Here is a 19787-nt window from a genome sequence, read left to right on the forward strand (position 1 = left end):
CTTTTCAAATTATAGTTGTGTCTGCTTATATATCCAGGAATAGGATTGCCAGCTCATATGGCAACTTTATTTTTAGTTTTTTGAGGAACCTCCATACTGTTTTCCATAGTGGCCGCACCACTTTACATTTCCATCAACAGTGTAGGAGGGTTCTCTTTCTCTATGCCCTCTCCAGCATTCATTACTTGTAAACTTCTGGATGATGGCCATTCTGACCAGTGTGACATGATGCTTCATGCTGGTTCTGATTTGCATTTCTCTAATAATTAGCAACATTGAGCATCTTTTCACATGCCTGTTGGCCATCTGTAAGTCTTTATTGGGGAAACATCTATTTATATCTCCTGCCCATTTTTTGATTGGGTTATTCTTATTATTTTGAATATTGACTTATATGAGCTGTTTGTATATTTTGGAAATTGAGCCCTTGTTGATCGCATCATTTGCAAATATTTTCTCCCATTCCATACATTGTCTTTTTGTTTAGTTTATGGTTTTCTTTGCTGTGCAAAAACTTTTAAGTTTGAGTAGGTCTCATTTGTTGATTTTCACTTTTATTTCTTTTGCTTTGAGAGACTGGTCTAGATATTTATTCTCAAAGGGCTGTTGTGAGTTTGTGTCCCTCAAAAGAGGTGTTGATGTCCTAACAACCCTCAGTACCTGTGATGTCCTAACAACCCTCAGTACCTGTGAATGTGACCTGATTTGGAAATAGGATCTTCGCAGATGTAATCAAGCTTTAGATAAGGTTGTAGTGGAGTACGGGCTTCCCAGGTGGCGCCAGTGGTAAAGAACCTGCCTGCCAATGCAGGTGACATAAGAGATACGAGTTTGATCCCTGGGTTGGGAAGATCCCCTGGAGGAGGGCATGGCAATCCATTCCAGTATGCTTGCCTGGAGAATCCCATGGACAGAGGAGCCTGGTGGGCTACAGTCCATGGGGTTGCAAAGAGTTGGACATGACTGAAGCCACTTAGCATGTGTGCGTATTGGAGTCAGATGGGCCTAATCCAATGACTGGTGTTCTTCTAAGAAGGAAATTTGGATAAAGACATACAGAGAAGATGTTCAGACAGAAAGGAAGAAACCATGTGGAAACACAGTCCCATAGGGAGGACGGCTTTGGGACCGCAGATGCGGAGAGCACAGGGATGAAGCGGTGTGGGAAGCCCATGTGGCCACCGCTTCCCTTGTCCTGACACCAAGGCCGAGGCCCAGCACAGCTGCGGACCTGGCCTTCCCAGGTAGCGGAGCAAGGGACTACGTTCAGATGCAGGCTCTATTCCTCCCGGAGCCACGTCCTCAGGGTGCTTTATGCTTCAAAAAGTTATTAAGGAGAAAGTTGGGGAAGAGACGTCACATGCATCATCGTATTTATTTCCAAGGTCCGTGCTTGCTCCTGAGGTTAAGAGGTAGTGACAGAGATGTTTATATCAGAGAAAGTGGCCAGGACGAAGCTCCAACCTGAGTGCTCAGGAATAGAAGGCCAACAGCTCGCTCCAAACATCCCTGCTTCTTCTCCAGCTTGGGTTTTTTTTTTTTAATGAGAACTCAAGTCCCAACAGAAAACAGCTTCCATCATCCAACAGAGCAGAGAAAAACATCACAGGGAGCTGCTCATTATAGGATTTTAAAAGGTCAAGCAATTCCACTTTTCCTGTATTAAAATGGCAGCACGCACGCACAATCCCACAGCTGTAGTTACGTGCCAACAACACTGGCTTGGACTCAGGTGGGAAGAGTTTGTTGTTGTTTTTTAATTCAAAATTGATTCTTGCTGCCCCATAAAACATACATTTATTCTGTAGTGCCTCGATTCGAAGAGAGTCTACTACAGTGAGTCAGAGATTCTTCTCATTTCAATACCATTTAGGGCATTTTAGTTCTAAAAATCAGGACTGACCGGAAAGGTTCTCCAAATGAGGATTTTTAAAGCACTCTACTTGCCACTCTCAGAAATCATTACTGAACACATCTCCCCGTTTCCCCTCAAAATTGGCATTTTTCTCGACATTCCTTGCAGACGGCGGAGAGCAAACGCTCTAACAAAGAACCCTTCCCTGGCTGGGCGCTAACACGTCTTCTCCTTTGTCTGGGGCTTTAGGAAAAAACGTGCACTCCTTAGATCAGGCAACCATTCTGGGAGAGATGTATGGCTTAGGAAGTTGAGTCCTTATTGGTGAATAAATCTTAATCCGGTTTGTTGGCTAATTACATTCGCGGGAAGGTGGTTCCGCAGGGCCGCCCAGCAGGAAGGATTAAGCCCCCCGTCTCCGGTGGCACAGGGTTAAGCTCTGGGTTTGTAATGACTGAGTAATGAGACCCGCTCTCGGCGGACTCCTGGCATCCATCGATCAGGTTTCCCTTCTGCCGAGACAATGCCAGAAGTGGGCCCAGCAGTTAATTATGGGAAAGGTCAAAGGTCATGCAAAACCAACACAAATCTATATACTTTTTCATTCCTAACAGCACACAATGACCATGGCTCAGCCAGAGGGTGGGAAGGTCCTCCCCCCAGCCAACCCATGATCCAAGGTAACCATGGGGTTGAGCTGTGGGGTGACCTCTCCCAGTGGCCTGCACGGCTTCGGGCTTGCACGTTTTTGCTCATGCTGTTTTCCTCTGCCCAGAGCTCACAGACACTCACGCCCTTCCACAGACCGAGCCTCCACATCACTGCCCGCTCTGAACTCTTGCAAATTGCCTGGCAGCCGGGGGGGGGGGGGGGGCGGGCACTTCTCCCCACCTTCTGGGCCCTGCGGCTCCCTGAAAGGACACTGTCATTCCTGTCACTTGCTCTGTATGTGTCCTTCGAGGCTGCGACTTCCATGGGGCAAGAACCATGTCCTGCTGAGCTGCAGGTTCAGCAGTAGCAGCGTGTCTCCCCAGAGTCTGCTTGGCATTGAATGAATGAGTAGCCATCTCGACTGAAGCCTTCACGGATGTATGAGGCTGCATGCAGGCCCTTGGCTATGAGCACCCTAAGAAGTAGGTATGAACATCTTTATTTGACAGCAAGAGAAATCAAGGCTCAGAGGTGTTGCCACCCTGCCCGAGGTCACACAGCTAATACAAGGGGGGCCAGGAAGTGGGCCAGGCCATCAGACTTTGGAGAATGCTTTCTCAGTCACAAAGGGCCACGTTCTGTAGGCTTCCATTTATATGACGTCTGCAGAAGAGCCAAAGTATCGAGACAGAAAGCAGATTAGTGGTTTCTGGGGACTGGGAAGCTGGGGAGTGATGCCTAAAGGGTACAGCGTTTCTTTTTGGAGTAATGAAAAGTAATCAAAATAAATTTGATGTGGGTGATGGGTGCACAAGTCTGTAAATATACTAAAAGGCACTGAATTGTATTCTTTAAGTGGGTGATGGTATAGTACATGGATCATATCTCATTAACGCTGTTTTTCTCAGTTAATGCTGTCAGTGATCTCGTACATCATGCTGGGGAGTTTTGGGGCTCTGCCTGGGAGCAGATACTCACTGTGAACTGACATCGAGTGTCCTCTGCTCAGTGTGGACTCACGGTGAGCTTTGTGGCTCGCAAGTATCAGGCTGGGACTTGCCTACCGAACCCCAAGGGCCAGTTAATTACTCCCTTTCTCGCTCCCAAACCCTCTGGACCCTTCGCTGTTCCCAAGTTCTGACATCAGGCCTAGCGGATGCCCAAGCAACCTGGATGATGGGGAGCAGCCTTCTCAGAGTGTTCAAGATGGGAATGAGGGGCTGCCAGCTCAGAGCTGAGGCTCCCGCTGCTCCCTTGCCAATCAGAAGCACAGTCATTCTCCCACCCCGTTACCAAAAAGGCAGGGGGGACGCCCCAGACCCTGAGACTCCAGGCTCTGAGGGGGTGCTCCACAGACCCAACCCGTGAACTCAACAGAAGGATGGTCAGAAATACAGTTGCCCAAAAGCCTGAGCCACCACTTGGAACGGGCAGGCTGGGGTCCTAGAGCTTCTCCAGTGCACCCCTGGGTTTGATAAAGGGTTACCTGAACCCAGAGAGGGGGATTGAAGAGCTGACCATATCAGCAGGTTGGGGCTGAACCCGAGACCCACAGCTCAGGCTTCTCCCCCTAAGCCCACAGGCTGCCCTCTGGGCTCCAGAGGCTCAGGAGCTGGCCTGGTGCACTTTGATTTTACTCTCTTTCTCTCCAGGTCCCCTGTGGAGTTGCTCCCTAATCGTCATGCCAATAATGGCAAGGGTGACTGCCTACTGTCTTCTAACGGCCCGCAGCTAAACTCTTACTATAGCCAAACAGGAAGGGCTTCACTCTCCCCATCATAGAAAGAGACACCGAGGCTCAGAGAACTGAAGGGACGTGTGCTAGATCACGCACTTAGTAAGTGGTAAAGCCAAGACTGGAAGCCAGGCAGGCTGGCGGCAGACTCCACCATCCTAACCTTGACACAGCCACCTGGAGAATCCCCCACGCTTCAGTGAATAGGGAGCCAGGGCCCATGGTCCTCACTAGGGATCAAGCCATCTCTCCGACTTCTGCCCTCTTATTCCAGCACCTTCCTGTCCTCAGCCAGACCCTGGCCATGAGGAGCTGCCAGTCTAGACAGGAAGGATGACACAGACACAGATGAACACATCTCATGCAAGGACAGCCTTGCCCCCCCCACCTCCCCGCACTCTGGTCTGGCCAGGCCTGCCTGTGGGGCTGTCAGTGCCCACAATCCTGCCAGAGCCCCCCTGGAACCCTCACAGACTGAGCCCGAACTGGGCGCCATCGTAGCAAGGAGCACCCTAAAGATAGAGCTGCCCACTGTGGGGCTCAAAAGAGGCCTGAGTTTGCAGTCAGCACACTAAGGCCCCTGGAGAAGGAAATGGCAACCCACTCCAGTATTCTTGCCTGGAGAATCCCATGGACAGAGGAGCCTGGCAGGCCATGGTGCACAGGGTGGCAGAGTCGGACACGACTGAAGCAACTAAGCATGCACTCTAAGGCCCAAGAGGTCCACAGACCTGCCCAAGGTCACATAGGCGGGCACCCAGGTCTCCACGGACCTATATCCAGCCCTACTCCCCTCGACTCAAAGGGCAGGAGGTCCAGACAGAGGTGGAGGGCGGGGAGAGGGGTCTCTGGGAGAGGGTAGTGCCTCTGGGCGCCCCCGGAGGGAGCAGAGGCTGAGCCGCAGCAGCCGCCGTTATTAACAGGGCAGCAAGTCCACGCCAGCCAGCTGGGGTTTTCCCCTCTCCTCCCAGGGGCTGCAGCCCTGGCCCATCTGGAAGACCCCCTCCAAGCATCCCTCCAAGACCCCCTGACCTTGCCTGCACACATGAGCCCTCCAGCCCTCTTTGTCTCAAGGCCTTTGGGGAAGGCCACCATCCACTTCAGTAGCATTCAAAGGCCAACAAGGCCCGTGGTTTATTTTCTTAGAAATAATGGTTTTTGCTGGTTAGCATTCCTCGGATGGAAAAACAAATACAGCCACTGTAATAAGAAGCGGCCAAGAGGAGGCTAGAGGGCCTAGAGGAAGGGACGGAAGGAGGCCTACTGCCCTGGGGTGGTGGGGGAGTGCTCAGAGATGGGGAGGGGGTGGGGGCAGAGGCCCTCTAACCCTAGGAGAAATGGGGATTTAGAGAAAAAAGCTCGATCGCAGGCATTCTCGCCTATAGCCAGGTGGCTGTCCCTCCCCCAGCTCCCACTCAGCGGCCACTGGGTGAGACAGGTGCCCCCCATCCCACACGATGGGAGGAAGGCTGTCACCTGCTGCACTCACCGAGTCGGCAGGGATAAAATCAGACCTTGGCATCCTTGCGACAGATGTGTTCGGGGACCATTTGAGCCGGAAGGAGTGTCAGAGACCCCCTCTGCCTTCCTAACTTAGCCCAGATGACCGCCTCTCCAGGGAGTCTTTTTAGACTTACCCCTCCCCAAGCAGTGCTGGCCCTTGTCCTTCTCGCCCCGCTGAGTTTGGTCTGTATTTCCATGGCTGTACTTTCCACGCCCTGTTAACGATCATGTCTTTCCCCATCTGTTTCTCCCCTGAACGGGGAGATCGGGAAAACAGGTTGTAGCCCCAGCCCCAAGCTTGGCACAGAGTAGGTGCTCAGTGAACAGTCTCCATCCTGAACTGAATCTGGTCCAGTGGACACATTCTAAACCCGGGCAAACCGAGGCTTATGGAAGCAAACGCCTCCATGCTTCGATGCCAATGATACAAGCTCTTAACTCCCCCCGCCCCCTACACAAAATGGACCAGGGCTCCAAGAAGCCTCAGCTCCACAGCAGATCTGGGACCAGTTGCAAGCCACGCTGCCTAATTGCTAGCTGACAGCAGCTTGGAATTTTAAGTCACATCCGATTTCTTCCTGCCCGCTGGTCTGCCGGACTCCAGCGCTTTCATCTTCAGCAGGGCACACGTTAGCATGCATAATTGCACGTTTTAAGACTCGAAGAAGAATTTCCCCTCCTCCCGCCCTCCCAGCCCACCTCTGAACTGCCTTTGCTGGCCTCCCAAAAAGCAGAATTGTATCTGGAGTTTCAGGAAAGAGTGTAATAATGATGAAAATGATTTAATAAGGTCATAGACATTATTTCCTCAGAAGGCCAATTGGTCTCAAGGGTTTTTTTTTTTTTTTTTTTTTTTCTGATGTTAAACTAAATGGATCACTGGGTGTGTTATTAAGAGTTTTGTTAAAACACTTAATAGCATGGCCTGTAATCTACCTAACTTCGGTGACTGACAAGTAGGCCCCGGGGATATAAAATTCAGGAAGTGACTATTTACATGCATTACTTACATGCTAATTTTGTGATCTCCGATGCCCATAAGGCTGTCATTTTTTTCGTTTTCACAGAAAACGGAAAATAGTAATATATTTGATATACTGTGGCCAAAACAAAAAGCTATTTCCCCCAAGAGTTTTAATTATGACGTTTTGGAAAAGGTCCGAGTTGGAACTTGCAAGTGGAAGAAAGCACTTGAATAAAGGGTTTAAAAAATTAAGTACACATAGAAGGGGCGATGTGCACTGCTGTTGCAGACTAAACAGTGATTATCAGGAGGGTCTCAGTTATTTAAACAAGCCATTTGAGGGTGGTTTGCTCCACGTTTGGGACCTGGTCCTGATTATAAACGAGAGCTTTTCGTTAAGATTAGCAAGACCCAATTCAAGCTATAATTTGGTCCTTTTCCTTAGCACATGTCTATGAAAACAAAGCAATTAAGGTTAAATGAGCTGAAGCATTTAAAGGGACTGAAATGCCCCCTCCTCACCCCCAGCCTGCCCCCTCGACAGAAAGAGTACAAACAGGTCCGACTAATTCAGACCAGGAGGCCAGCGCAGGGCTGGCCCTGGCAGCTCCCTGAAGGTCCATGCACAAGGTGCCTGGTGGGGGGCCGGGGAAGGCAGCAGCTCAGCTAAATGAAGAAGGATGGGGAAATGGAATGTGCAAAGGCCCTGGAGTAGGAGGGAGCTGGTAAATTGGAAGAACTATTAAAGGACAGTGATGCTGGGGGGAGGTTAGGGAGAAAAAGACACAGAGAATGACCGGATTCAAAGTGGTTAGTTAGCTGAGGAGTATCTCCAGTGGTCCAGGCTCATGAGGCCTGGCTCAGAAGAGCTGACGGAGGCAAGGGGAGGTGTTAAAAGGTCTCTGCAGCCCCCCTAAACCTGCATAGCTAAGGCTGTTGGGGGCCCAGGCCACTGCTGGGACCTCATGGCTGACTGGGATCATAGTCTAGGTCCTTCTGTCCCTCAGCTGGGTGACCTGGTGAGAGACTAACCTTCCTGGGCCCAATTTCTTCAACCTAATTCTGCCACTGGTCCCATCAGGCATCCGTGGACTAGACCTCGCCCCTTTCCAGACTTGGCTTCTTCATCCATAAAACCTTCAAAGTGTGGGAGGCTCTAGGAAACCTTTCTTGATACCCCTCAGACATGGACAATAGTCATTCACCTCATCCACCAGTGCCAGCTCTAGGCCCAAGCCTAAGTGAAGTCACAGGTCATGGCAACCCAGTGTGACAGGAACTCCAAAGGAGTGATGCTCATTGGTGACAGCTGACCTGTTTGGGGCAGCCGGGAAGGCTTCCTGGAGGAGGTGACCGCTGCAACTCATCCATCCACCAATTCACCCAACAGATGTCTCCCAATCCCTGTGCCAGGCCTGGTGTTGGGTTCTAGGCATTAGAGCTGAAAGGTAACAGACCCTGACCCTGAGGAGCCCACATTTCAGGAGGAGACCTGGGAACCATTAAGCCAGCGTGAAGTGGGCTAAACAGAGGTTGTGTGGGGCTGGCATAGGCAACAAAGAGGGGCACTCATCTATAAAACTTGGGGGCTGCCTTAGAGGCCCTTTAAAGCTCATTCCAACTCTGCATGTCTGTGAACTCACCTCGAGTGACTTCAGACACTGTCAAGATGAGAACCATCGAGAAAACACTGGTTTATCCTCAGCCTTGCTCAGGGTCTTTCCCAGCTGTCTGAGACCCCTCAGTCTGCCTACAGCAAGCCCCTTGCTGGTGGTAAGCTGACCACATGTGACCCCAGGCTGCTCCCCGGACACACATCACCATCATCACACGTGCACGTGACAACATGGCAAGATGGTCTTGAACGCGCAGTGAGAAGCCATCCCCGGGTCTGGTTGCTTCAGGCACCGGGTTTGCTAAAGGGTTTTCCTCCGGCAGCAGGGGTTTCAAGGCAACACAGTTATGGGGTTCAGTCGGCCCCACTTGGGGAGGCAGGGAGCGGTCACAGGCTGACCTCTTCCTGTGAAGAGTGAGGAAGGCTGTGGAAGGCGCCTTCTCTGGGCCTGCTAAGACCCTGTCCTCTCTGTTTACCACAGTAAACACCAAAATCTTTCAGATGTCTAGGACAAGGGAACTCATTTCTTCCCAAACTCCAACGTCAGCCTCTGCACACTCCACATCAGCTCAGGACCTGCAGATAAAGGGGCCCAGGGAGGGGAAGCAGGTTTGATTGACGTCTGCTACAGGAGAAAGTGGCAGCAAACTGCATGCCACGCCCGAGGTTTAGTGCACCCGGAATTATTTGGGGCATGAAAAATGAGACCTTTGGGACCCCACGGACTGTAGCCCTTGAGGCTCCTCTGTCCATGGGATTAATCTTAACCCAGGCAAGATTACTGGAGCGGCTTGCCATTTCCTCCTCCAAGGGCTCTTCCTGACTCAGGGATCGAATCTGTGTCTCTATGTCTCCTGCTTTGGCAGGCGGGTTCTTTACCACTAGTGGCGCCTGGGAAGCCCCCATTTACACCATGGAAACCAGCAGATGGTACCCGACAGAGCTCTGATGATGGCGATGGGAGCAGATGACAGTGATGACAACAACACGGGTAACAGTACTACTCCCTGCGTCCCGAGCACCTACTGTATGCTGAGTGCCCACTGTCGACCAGACACTGAGGGTGCCAGGGCTCTGGCTCCCTACACTAGGGGTCTCCAGCCTCCGGGATCAAATGCCTGATGACTGCAGGTGATGTAATAATGACAGAAGCAAAGCGCACAACAAGTGCAACGCGTTTGAATCATCCCGAAACCATCCCTCCCCGGTCCATGGAAAAGCTGTCTTCCATGAAACCAGGCCCTGGGGCCAGAAAGGTTGTCTTCAGGAGGCCTGAAGACAGATTAGGATTTAGCCAGGGCATAAAAGGAGGGAAAGGAGCTCCATGAAGGGGAAACATCTGAGCTGGGTCTCAGAAACACGACTGGCCTGGTGTGTGTATGTGTGGCCGGGGCACAAGGGCGTCCGCGCTTCAGATGAGGCCAGAGGCCAGAGCAGGCTGGAGAGACTGAAGCACACTCACAGCTTTGTTCTTTTTCATCCTCATACTGGGGCCATCAGGCCCCCAGAGCCAGTGACCGTGACCCCCACCCTGGGGGGTTCCACTCGAGCAGAGTGTGAAGCTAAGCTGGACTCTGCAGGACTTCAGGGCAACAGGTAGGACACAAAACGTGGGCATCCTGGGCAAGGGACAGCGGGGGGCGGACCTCAGGAGCTGGGCTGGAGGAGGAACAGGCTGGGTCAGCGGCTTCCACTGGTGGAGACGGGGCTCACCTTGGGAACCCCCGGCCAGAGGGCAGGGCACAAGATAAGAAGAAAACAGCGTCTCACATGCGCCAGCCGGAACCACCAAGCTCGTGTCCAGGCCTAACAGCAGCCGGCCTGCGCTATCTGCCTCCAGCCTGGCCTCCTTCCAGAGGTCTGTGGATAGGCGCCAGCTCCCTGCTCTGGCTTCTGGGCCTCAAGCAAGGCCAGGGCTGTGGCCAAACCAGGCACGATCCAGGACAGGGTCATCTATCTGGCACTCAGCCTTAAGTAGATGCCCAACAAATGAGACGGATCAACAATACCAGCGTCCTGAGGAGCCACAGCCATATTTCTTATAAAACCTAGCTCCTATAAAAACCTAGGGGCAGGCACCCACCTTGCTTACCTAACACAAGTCTCATGCTTTGAAAATGGAAGCTGGCAGGGCTCGGGGAGAAGGCAATGAGATGACAGAGAGCTTTGGGCAGGAATTAAGGGGCCTGGGTATGAGTCCCAGCCATGCCCTTGTGAAACAGGGTTGGGGGGCACTTTGCAGAAGTGACTTCTCCAATCAGAGCCTCAGTTTTCCTCATCTGTGAAGTGGAGACAGACAGGGAAGCCTTGGATCCTGATTCTCAACCAGGGTTGCACATCAGCCTTGGAAGAGAGCTGTCTCTGGCCCCCTGATGCTAGGTCCTGTGCCAGACCCACGGAGGCAGAATGACCACACAGACCCTCCTGGACAAATGCTCCCAAAGGCTCTGTCTGGCTTGGGAAGTCCGCTCCAAAGACAGCCAAGAGTGCTCTTGCCTCCGACTTTCAGGCTGCCAGGGAGGCAGTTTCTAGGCCCATACGCTCAAACCAGCATCCCAGGTGCAGGGAAGGAAGGCTGGATGGACAGACAGGTAGCACCAGTCTCTGCCCACGCCCGTATCATCGACACAAGAGACCTGAGCCAGCCCCACAGCTGCGGTGGCTGCTCCTGCGAAGTTCCCTTGTGGAAGCTACACAGGATATTCGGGTAGCTTTGGATTTGAAACTAGGGAGCTTGGGGTCTTTCTATACAGTTCATGGGGTTCTCACAGCTAGCATACTGGAGTGCTTTGCCATTCCCTCCTCCAGAGGGAATGCGGGCGACAGAGGATGAGATGGTTGGACGGTATCACCGACTCAATGGACATGAATTGAGCAAACTCCAGGAGATGGTGAGGGACCAGCAGAGGCCTGGCGTGCTGCAGTCCACGGGGTCTCGAAGAGTCCGACACGGCTTGGCAACTGAACAACAACAACCACCACCTTGGGGGTCACCCCAGGGCTCTACCCCATATATATCCGGTCAGGGACAGATGGACAAATATACCATCCAGTGCTCCACCTCAATTTCTTATTAAATTGAAACCCCAAAGTTTCAAACTCAGGGAGAGTTAAATACTCCTTGACCTCCGAAGGAAGCAGCCCAGGTTCCGGGGCAGCCTGCAGCCTCCCTGCCAGGGCTGAGCGAGGCCACCCCCAAGGGCCGTGGGGGCTGAGGGTCTGGCCTGAGGGCTGGGCCGGGCTCACCTTCACACTGCCGGCCTTCCCCCTTGTAGCCTGGCTTGCAGAGGCATTTGTAGGACTTGGGCGTGTTCTGGCAGATGGCATCAATGTGGCAGTCGTCCGTGCCCTCCGAGCACTCGTCCACATCGACGGCCCCTGCTGGGATGGGGAACAATGGGTGAGGTGTGGCCGGGACGTGGGCAGCCAGTGTGGGGCAGGGAGTTCCTTTTGCCTCCTGCCCCACCATGGTCCCTGGGGTAACTAACAGGAAGAGCTGTCACATGACCACCCGGTGTGACAGGTGGTGCCTGGTAGCATCTTTGGGGCAGCTGCTCTGTGCCAGGTGCCAGTCTTGTTTATTTTCACAATGATTCCATTAGGTAGAGTTATCGTTCCCATTACAAAGCTGAGAAAGCGGAGGCTTAGGAACATAGGACTTCCCTGGTGGCTCAGTTGGTTAAAGAATCCGCCTGCAATGCAGGAGACCTGGGTTCGATCCCTGGGTTGGGAAGATCCCCTGCAGAAGGGAAAGTCTCCCCACTCCAGTATTCTGGCCTGGAGAAGTTCATGGGGTCACAGAGTTTGACATGATTGAGCAACTTTCACTTTTCACTTTAGGAACACAGAGAGGAAAAGCGTCTCTCTCCGCATGTCTTGCTCTCCCCACAAGCATCTCTCTAACCCTCCTCCACCCTCCTATTCTAGAATTTAGAGCCAGAAGGGTCCTCAGAGGAATTTAAATCCATCCCATTTGGGTCGAAGATGGGGAAACAGAGGCTAGCGTGGCGCAGAGAATGGGGGCTAAGCCAGCAGGCCCACGTGGCAGATCTGAAACACGGGCCCCACCCAGCCCCTAGGATGTGGAAATAAAGGATTCTTTTCTAAAAAAATAAAAATTTATTTGGCGGTGCCGGGTCTTAGTGGTGGCACACGGGATCTTTGATCTTCATTTAGCATGTGGGATCTTTAGTTGAGGCAGAAGTGAAGTTGCTCAGTCATGTCCGACTCCTTGCAACCTCATGGACTGTAGCCTACAAGGCTCCTCTGTCCATGGAATTTTCCAGGCAAGAGTACTGGAGTGGGTTGCCATTTCCTTCTCCATTAGTTGAGGCATGTGGGATCTAATTCCCTGACAGGGATCAAACCTGGGCCCCCTGCGTTGGGAGGCCAGAGTCTTGGCCACTGGACTGCCAGGGAAGTCCCTGAAGGATTCTTCCCCTGGCCTCCATGCCACCAGGCTAGAGCGTCCCAGTGGTGGACCCATTCTGTCAGTTGGGCTAACCCGGCTCATGGATGCATCCAGTCTCCCTGTCCTCTCTCTTCTCCACCTTGGAAATCTAGGTTTGAACCTGGTTCTCATACTCTGACTTCCAAACTCAAGTTAAGTTAAGGTTATGAGGGTTCCTGGCACTCCCTACCGCCTTCCCTCCATATACACTGTCAGTCTGGAATCGCTGTTGAGCAAATAATGTAAAATAGATTCTGTGCATCTGTATATACACTTCCCTCTCTCCCTCCCTCTCACACACACACAGCTCAGGCAGCAGGAAGGCCCGCAGAGCACAGGATAGTGCAGCCAGAAGAACCTTAGCTATAATCTAGGTTCATTCCTCAGGTTACAAATGAGGAAACTGAGGCCCAGAGAAGCCTGCTGACGGTCAGGAGCTCATTAGGAGCAGAGACTGGACTCTGACTCAGGATCAGCAGGTCCAGGACCTTTCCACATGACATGTTCCTCCAGCCAGCTATGAATAGAGTACAGATGGACGACAGACAGACAGAAGGACCCAGAGGGGAGCACAAGGAACTCTCAGTAGCTACGGCGAGGGCCATCACCCAGGGGCAAGCCTGGGGAACTCCTGGAATGCCCTCCTCTCTTCATGCCTCTGCTTCACCCCAGCCCATCTGGCCCTCAAGAATGTCTACTCTGAATTACTGCTCTGGCTGGCCTCTGGGTTCTAAATCTGCATGGGGAGTTCTCTCTAAGAGAACCACTCCCCTCCAGGGCTGTTCCTCCCCAAGGCTCCAGCCTGCCCCTAAAGGGAGGCATCAAAAAGAAATACGACAGAAGTACCTCCCTACACACACACACACACACACACACACAGAGCAGGTGGCATCCTTTCTCAGAGTAGTTGTTATCTGCTCAGGTCAGCAGCCCACCCTCTACAGCTGCCCTAAGGATGGTGGATCAGGGGCCAGGAGGCAGTCAGCGTAGACCAAAGCCAGTCATCAGATGCCAGGGGCCAGGAGGAACATCAGGCCAGTGGACCATCCCCTTCTGGAGAAGTGACCACAGTGCGAGCCCCGAGAGGGGTGGCATAGCCTCAAGGGCAGGAAGCCAGAGACTAGAGATCCGCACGTTCCAGGGGAGAGGACCAGGACCACTTCTAAGACACGGCCAGATGGGGCAATGGACCACACTTACAGCTCTTCCCACTTCTCAGGGGTCAAACCGCCTGGGGCTCTCAGGTCCCCATGCCTCCAATCTCACACCTAGGCAGGTGTCCTCGTGGGATGAAAATGGATGGATGTTAGCCAAGGGGCAGTAGGGGCACCTCCCAACACATTTTTTTTAATTGTAGTTTTTTACAAAAAACCCCTTTATTTGGGGGTGTCATGCCCTGTAGCATGTGGGATATTAGTTCCCTCAAGAGGGATCAGGGATTGAACTCAATCCCCAGCATTGGAAGTGCAGAGCCTTTACCACTGGATTGCCAGGGAAGTCTCCCAACACACTTTTTAAACGTCTTTAGGTGGGGGCTGGGGAGAGGGCAGGCAAGTTGGAGGAGAGAGGGAGAGGACATACAGGCCAGGGGTTCCTGCAATTTCCCTGGCCCCAGTCCTGGCCTGGACAGCCTAGCCCAGCCCTCCCCTCCCATCACAGGTGCTTGCTCTGACATGAGTTGTCTCAGAGCAGCACAATGCTTGCTTGGATGGGGGGGTGAGGACAGATAAAGCAGACAGACAGACAGAGGAAGACAAGCACATACAGGAGCAAGCCAACGGGGCTGAAGGAACTCAGAGACCAGGAGAGATACCCACAGACACGTGGGGGTGTGGCAGCGGGCCCTTGGGGCAGTTTCGCTTGGGGCCACCGGGGGAGAAAACAGCTCCACTTCGATTGTGGAATAGTTTCAAAGGCCCGGCATCCTCACTCTGGGGTTAACTCCCAGGAATAGACTTCCTGCCGCCAGACACAGACCTCAGGGAGCCCGGCAGCGGGCGCAGCCAGGGGACCTCGGGGCAGTCGGGGAGAGCGCGGCAGGGTCTCTCCTCTCTGAGGACCAAAAGAAGGGCAGCTCCTCTGAGGGACAGGGTCAGAGGTGGGAGGGGAGAATGTGTCTTCAGCTTTGTGGAAGACACCCGAGAGAGCGGGAGGGGAAGGGGAGGTGTGCCCAGGTCCCTTGAAATCTGCAGGGAGCCCCGACCTCAACTCTGCTGCCTGGCCACCTACCCATCCCCAGCCGCCAGTCTCCTGCCTGTCTCTGGTGGACCCCCTCAGGGTGTTCCATCTCCCCACCCTCTGGCTCCAAGCATTTCCTTTACTCCGTGTCTGTTCTTCAGTCCTCCCCCTCCTGTCTGTCCATCTGTCCACCGCTTTCCAGCCATCTCCTCCTTCCCTCCTTCCCTGGGTCTGGCTGGCTCCCTCCCCCGTCCCCCGCCCTCCCCCCTTTCTCGGGCGCCCCCCTGGCCGCACCTCTCTTTCCCTCTCTTCCCATGCCTTCCTCCCGCCCGCCTTCACATTTCCCTCTTTTGATCTTTTTCCTTCCAGATGCTCATCTGCCTCCTGCCTACTCCCTTGGGTTTCTTCCTTGCCCGCTTTGGTCTTTCTGGTCTCTACTCTTCCAGTCCGTCCTTCTCCGGGATTTTGTTCCCTGCGTCCTTTTGTGTACCTCCGTCTCTGTCCGTCTGTCTCTCCGTCTCCCACATCCTCCTTCTCTTTCTCTCGGGGTCAGTCCTCTTTCCGTTGCTCACCTCCTCGGCGGTCTCCCCTCCCAGCCTCCCTTCTTCCCTGGGAAGGGGGGAGCTCCCGTCCGGCTTCGGGGGGGGGGTCCCCACTCCCTCCCGCCCTTGGGCGGTGCGCCGGGGCCGACGGAGGAGCCCCTCGGCGGGTCGTCGTGCTTTCTTTCTTCCTCCCGGCTTCACACGCCACCCCCCGCCCCAGCTCCCCCGGGGCCTCGGCCACCCCCCTTCCCTGCTCCGGCCCCGCTGCGCTCCGGGAGCCCCCAGGCCGGCCCGGGCAGCGCGGAGGGGGCGCTCCGCGGCCGGCCCCAGAAGTTACTTTGCAGAATCAGGGCGGGGCTGCAGCCCTCCCGACGGCGCGTGGCTAGGGGCCCGCCCGGGACCCCGCCGCCCACCGGGTCGGGGCTTACCTGGGAGCCCGCTGCCCCCCGCCAGCCGCCCGCACGCGCCCAGGGCGAGCAGCACACACAAGTGCCAGCGCACGGCCGCCGCGCCCATGCTCACTGCGGGCCGGGCCGGGCCGGCTCGAGCCGGGCCGGGCCGGGCGTGCGGGGCGTGCGGGGCGCGGGGACCCCCACCGACCGGCCGCTCGCCGAGCGCTCCCAGCTGCAGGCTCCTCGGCCAGCGCTCCGGCTCCCAGCCTCCGAGCCGGCGCGACTGACGAGATGACAGCCTCGCGCTCATTGGCCCGCTGCCGCCGGGGGCGGAGCTCCACGCGCCACCGCCCAATGGGCGCCGGCCGCCGGCCTGGGGGGAGGGGCGGGAGTCCGGGGGCGCCCCCCTCCTCTCCCGGCCGGCGGCAGGTGGGGGGTAGGGGCCCAGATCGCCGGGCCGCCGGGCGCAAGGTCTAGGCCGGGCCGGAGCCGCCTCTGAGGCTGCTCCCTCCCTCTGCCCCCGGCTCCTGGGTCCCGCCATGTCCGTCGAGGGTGGCCGCTCCTTAGGGGGCAGCACCCATTTACCAACACGCGCGCGCGCAAACACACACACACACACACACACACACACACACACACACACACACACACACACTCTAGGGAGGGGAGGGGAGCCTGGCCATCGGCCCTGGAGGTCGAGAAAGGCCCCGGAGGCATCCATTTGTATCGAAAGAAACGCAGACCGCTCGAAGCAGAATTGTCCTTTCATCCATTCCCTAAGTGTTTATTGAGCACCTACTGTGTGCGACTTCCCTGGTAGCTCCGACGGTAAAAGAGTCTGCCTACAATGCAGGAGACCGGGGTTCGATCCCTGGGTCAGGAAGATTCCCCTGGAGGAGGAAATGGCAACCCACTCCAGTATTCTTGCCTGAAGAATCCAATGGACAGAGGAACCTAGTAAGCTAACAGTCCATGGGGTCATAAAGAGTCCGACACGACTGACCGACTTCGCTTTCACTGTGTGCCCAGCACTGGCAAGGCAGCCGCGAAGAAGACAGCCAGGAAAACATTTTGAAGATCGTTTTCACATTTACGTTCAAAACAAATCAACTTTTTCCCTCCCCAAAGGACAATGGCCTATGAATGCGCTTGTCCTAGGACAACTGTGGCATCCATGTCTGCAGGGGGCGCGGCGAAGATTCTGTGTCTGCCCAGTGGTCAGTCTTGGCTGCCGCAGCTTGTCTCGAGGCTGACCTCTTACACAGCAAAGTTTGATGAGCACCCCCGCCTCCAGAATGCGAGGTCCCGCGGGATGATGGGCTGGGGGTGGGAAGACCAAGCAGTCAGGTCATTCCACCCAAGAGTTGCTCCGGCGGGGCCTGGGGTCTACACCTGACTCCGTTGAGACCTGGATCCAAGACCCCCCACCCAGCGGGCGAAGCTGGATATAAATGGCCCTTCTCAGCCCCAGGCAGGACGCTTGAAGGCAAGAAAGTTCAGCAAACCCCAAGGCCCATCTCCTTGACAACCACCAATAAGAGCTTCTTTTTTCCTCTCCTGCTCTCCAGGTCTGACTGAAAGACAAGACTTCCCTCTTTTTGCCCACTCTGCTTGTGCCAGTACACACCCAAGTTTCCTCTCCACACTGGCTCCCTTCCCTGCCCCCCAACACACCCACACACGCAGGTACACCCTCCAACACACCCTCTCAGGCATACAGGCTCTCACACTCATATATATCCTCACCAACACCCTCGCACACAATCCCACACTTTAAACACGCAACCTCTCACACACAAATGGCTGACTGCACACACACTCCCACAACCTTCCGGAGGCAATCTCCACAGCCCTGGAAGTTAAATCGGTGTGCAGCCACCTTTGCTCCCTGTCTGACCTCATATCATGGACAGCCTGTAGCACTAGCTTGGGGGCTGAGGCAAGGGGTCCCCACACGGGGGGACCAGAGAGGGTTAGCCTTCTCCCCCATCACACTGGACATATCGTGTGTGGTTGTGCTAGCTGGTGGTTTAATTTGGGAGACCCTGTTGTCAGGCTTTATTTTGCCCTCGTGTGGCTTTGGGTTTCTGGGGGAGAAACACCCTCAGAGCATAGATTTCTGCATGACACATCTTGTGCATTAGATAACAGAGCAACAAAGGTGGGTTGGGGTGGGAGGGTAGGTCCTTTCAGGGGCTTGAACCGACTAGAAACAATGCTCTTTAATGCGTTTCTTCAATAGCAGCCCCTCATCCCTAGCCCGGTGCCCCCCAGGCTTGATGGTAGCAGGGGGTTCTTACTTGGGCTCTGTCCCAGATCAAGGAGGCAATGAAGATAGGATGGTGGCCTGTTAGACTGTGGTCCAGAACCCAGAGGCAGCTCTCACTCAGTGACACCAAGTCCGGTCCCCAGCCAGCTCCGCCAAAGTGTGCAGAGAAAAAGTCATTCCTTCCGAGATCATGGTCTGTGCAGAGGAGCCAGGAAGCAGAGAGGACTGGAGAAGAGACATACTCCTAAGTCCCCCACAAATGCACTCAAGGACATGGCAGAGAAAGAGGTGGTTGGTTCTGGCACAGGGGTGGTCAGGGAGGCCTCCCGGGGCACAGGACCTAGGATTGGGCACCAAGCGTGAGGAGGAGATTTCTGCGATGGACAAGACCATGTGCAAGGTCAGCCGGGACCTAGGAGTGAGTGTTCTCAAAGCATCTCACAAACTAAAGCGCTGCACGAGGGTGTTGGTGACGCAGAAGCCAGCTGCTCACAGAGACTGTGGTGCCTGGGCTGCTGGTGGGGTGAGATCCCGTTTGGCTGAACTCCAACAAGGGGTATCTTACAGCATCTGGAAACTGAGCTGGGCAAGTGAGGCCCAGACATGGATGAGACAGTCACGTTGGAAGGGAACACTCCACGGCTCCCTGTTGCCTACCAAGCAACGCTGAACACTCGGTGGGGCTCACAACACACCCTTTGCCCTACCCAGTGGTCCTCTCCTTGACAAACCAATGCAAAGAGGGCCCCACAGGCATGCTGCTTTCACAGCTCTCAGTCTTTGCCTGTGTGCCCCCCTCTGCCAGGATCACCCTTGATCTTCACAAGGCTCTTCTTCTGCCCCACCCCCACCCCCAAGCAGGGGGTAGGTCCTCCTCTGGGATCCAATAGGCACTACTGCTTTCCCATCAGAGTCCAGCTCACCCTGGGTTTCATATTTGTTGCCTCCAGCCTGGGGTTTCCTGAAAGTGGGGCTCACAGCTGATCTGTGTCTGGAGTCACAGCTCCCAGCTGGGACCTAAGGAATGATTGTTGGAGAAATGAATGAATGGACCAAGAAACAAGGTAGACATCACTTAACTGAGGATTTGCATCACCCCAGGGGATGGATAAAGCTTATATTGGCTGTCTGACAGGGCCCTGGGGAGTGAATCCAGCTGCCCACACACTCCTGGTCACCTCCATCCTCTGTGCCCACAGGGAAGCTGGGCTGGCCAGCAGGACCGCTGTCCTCCGGGGCCCTTTGGCGCCCCCTGGTGACAGAGGCTTGCGGAGAGGCTGACCTGAGCACTTCTCTTCCTGCCAGACAGACGCTCAGCCTGGGCCACCCGGACTCCAGCCTGCTGACTCCAGCCCTCCATGTAAGAACACCTTGCTTTTGTTTTTACTTCCTCCTGAGAAAGTCTCTTGATTCCTAACAGTTGTTCTTTAACCACAGAAAGTTCTTTGAGAAAATGAAGTTTAAGCATAAAATGTCACTACAGGGATGTGAAAGCCTTGATCTTGATAACTTTAGAGGCTTTCGTCATCCTGTCTTATTAAAAATGAACGTTCATAGTCATACTGCTTCGTGTTTGCATACTTTTTTAGACCTTGAAGGCTCATCCTTTCTGTAATCGGTAGGTGACTATGGT

General features: G+C 54.4%; 1 protein-coding gene across 2 annotated transcripts in view; it reads right to left on the reverse strand.

The window, feature by feature from the left end:
* The window catches only part of SCUBE1 (signal peptide, CUB domain and EGF like domain containing 1), a 123467-nt gene extending 107458 nt beyond the window's left edge, over positions 1 to 16009 (reverse strand). For both annotated transcript variants that reach the window (XM_068970777.1, XM_068970776.1), the window contains exons 1-2: positions 15922 to 16009; positions 11570 to 11701 (exon numbers count right to left, since the gene is read on the reverse strand). In XM_068970777.1, the coding sequence (XP_068826878.1) occupies positions 11570 to 11701; positions 15922 to 16009 (220 nt within the window). The remainder of the gene's footprint in view (positions 1 to 11569; positions 11702 to 15921) is intronic.
* Positions 16010 to 19787: the final 3778 nt, after the last annotated feature.

The sequence above is a fragment of the Capricornis sumatraensis genome, chromosome 4 (genome assembly GCF_032405125.1).
Source record: "Capricornis sumatraensis isolate serow.1 chromosome 4, serow.2, whole genome shotgun sequence".
Taxonomy (NCBI): domain Eukaryota; kingdom Metazoa; phylum Chordata; class Mammalia; order Artiodactyla; family Bovidae; genus Capricornis; species Capricornis sumatraensis.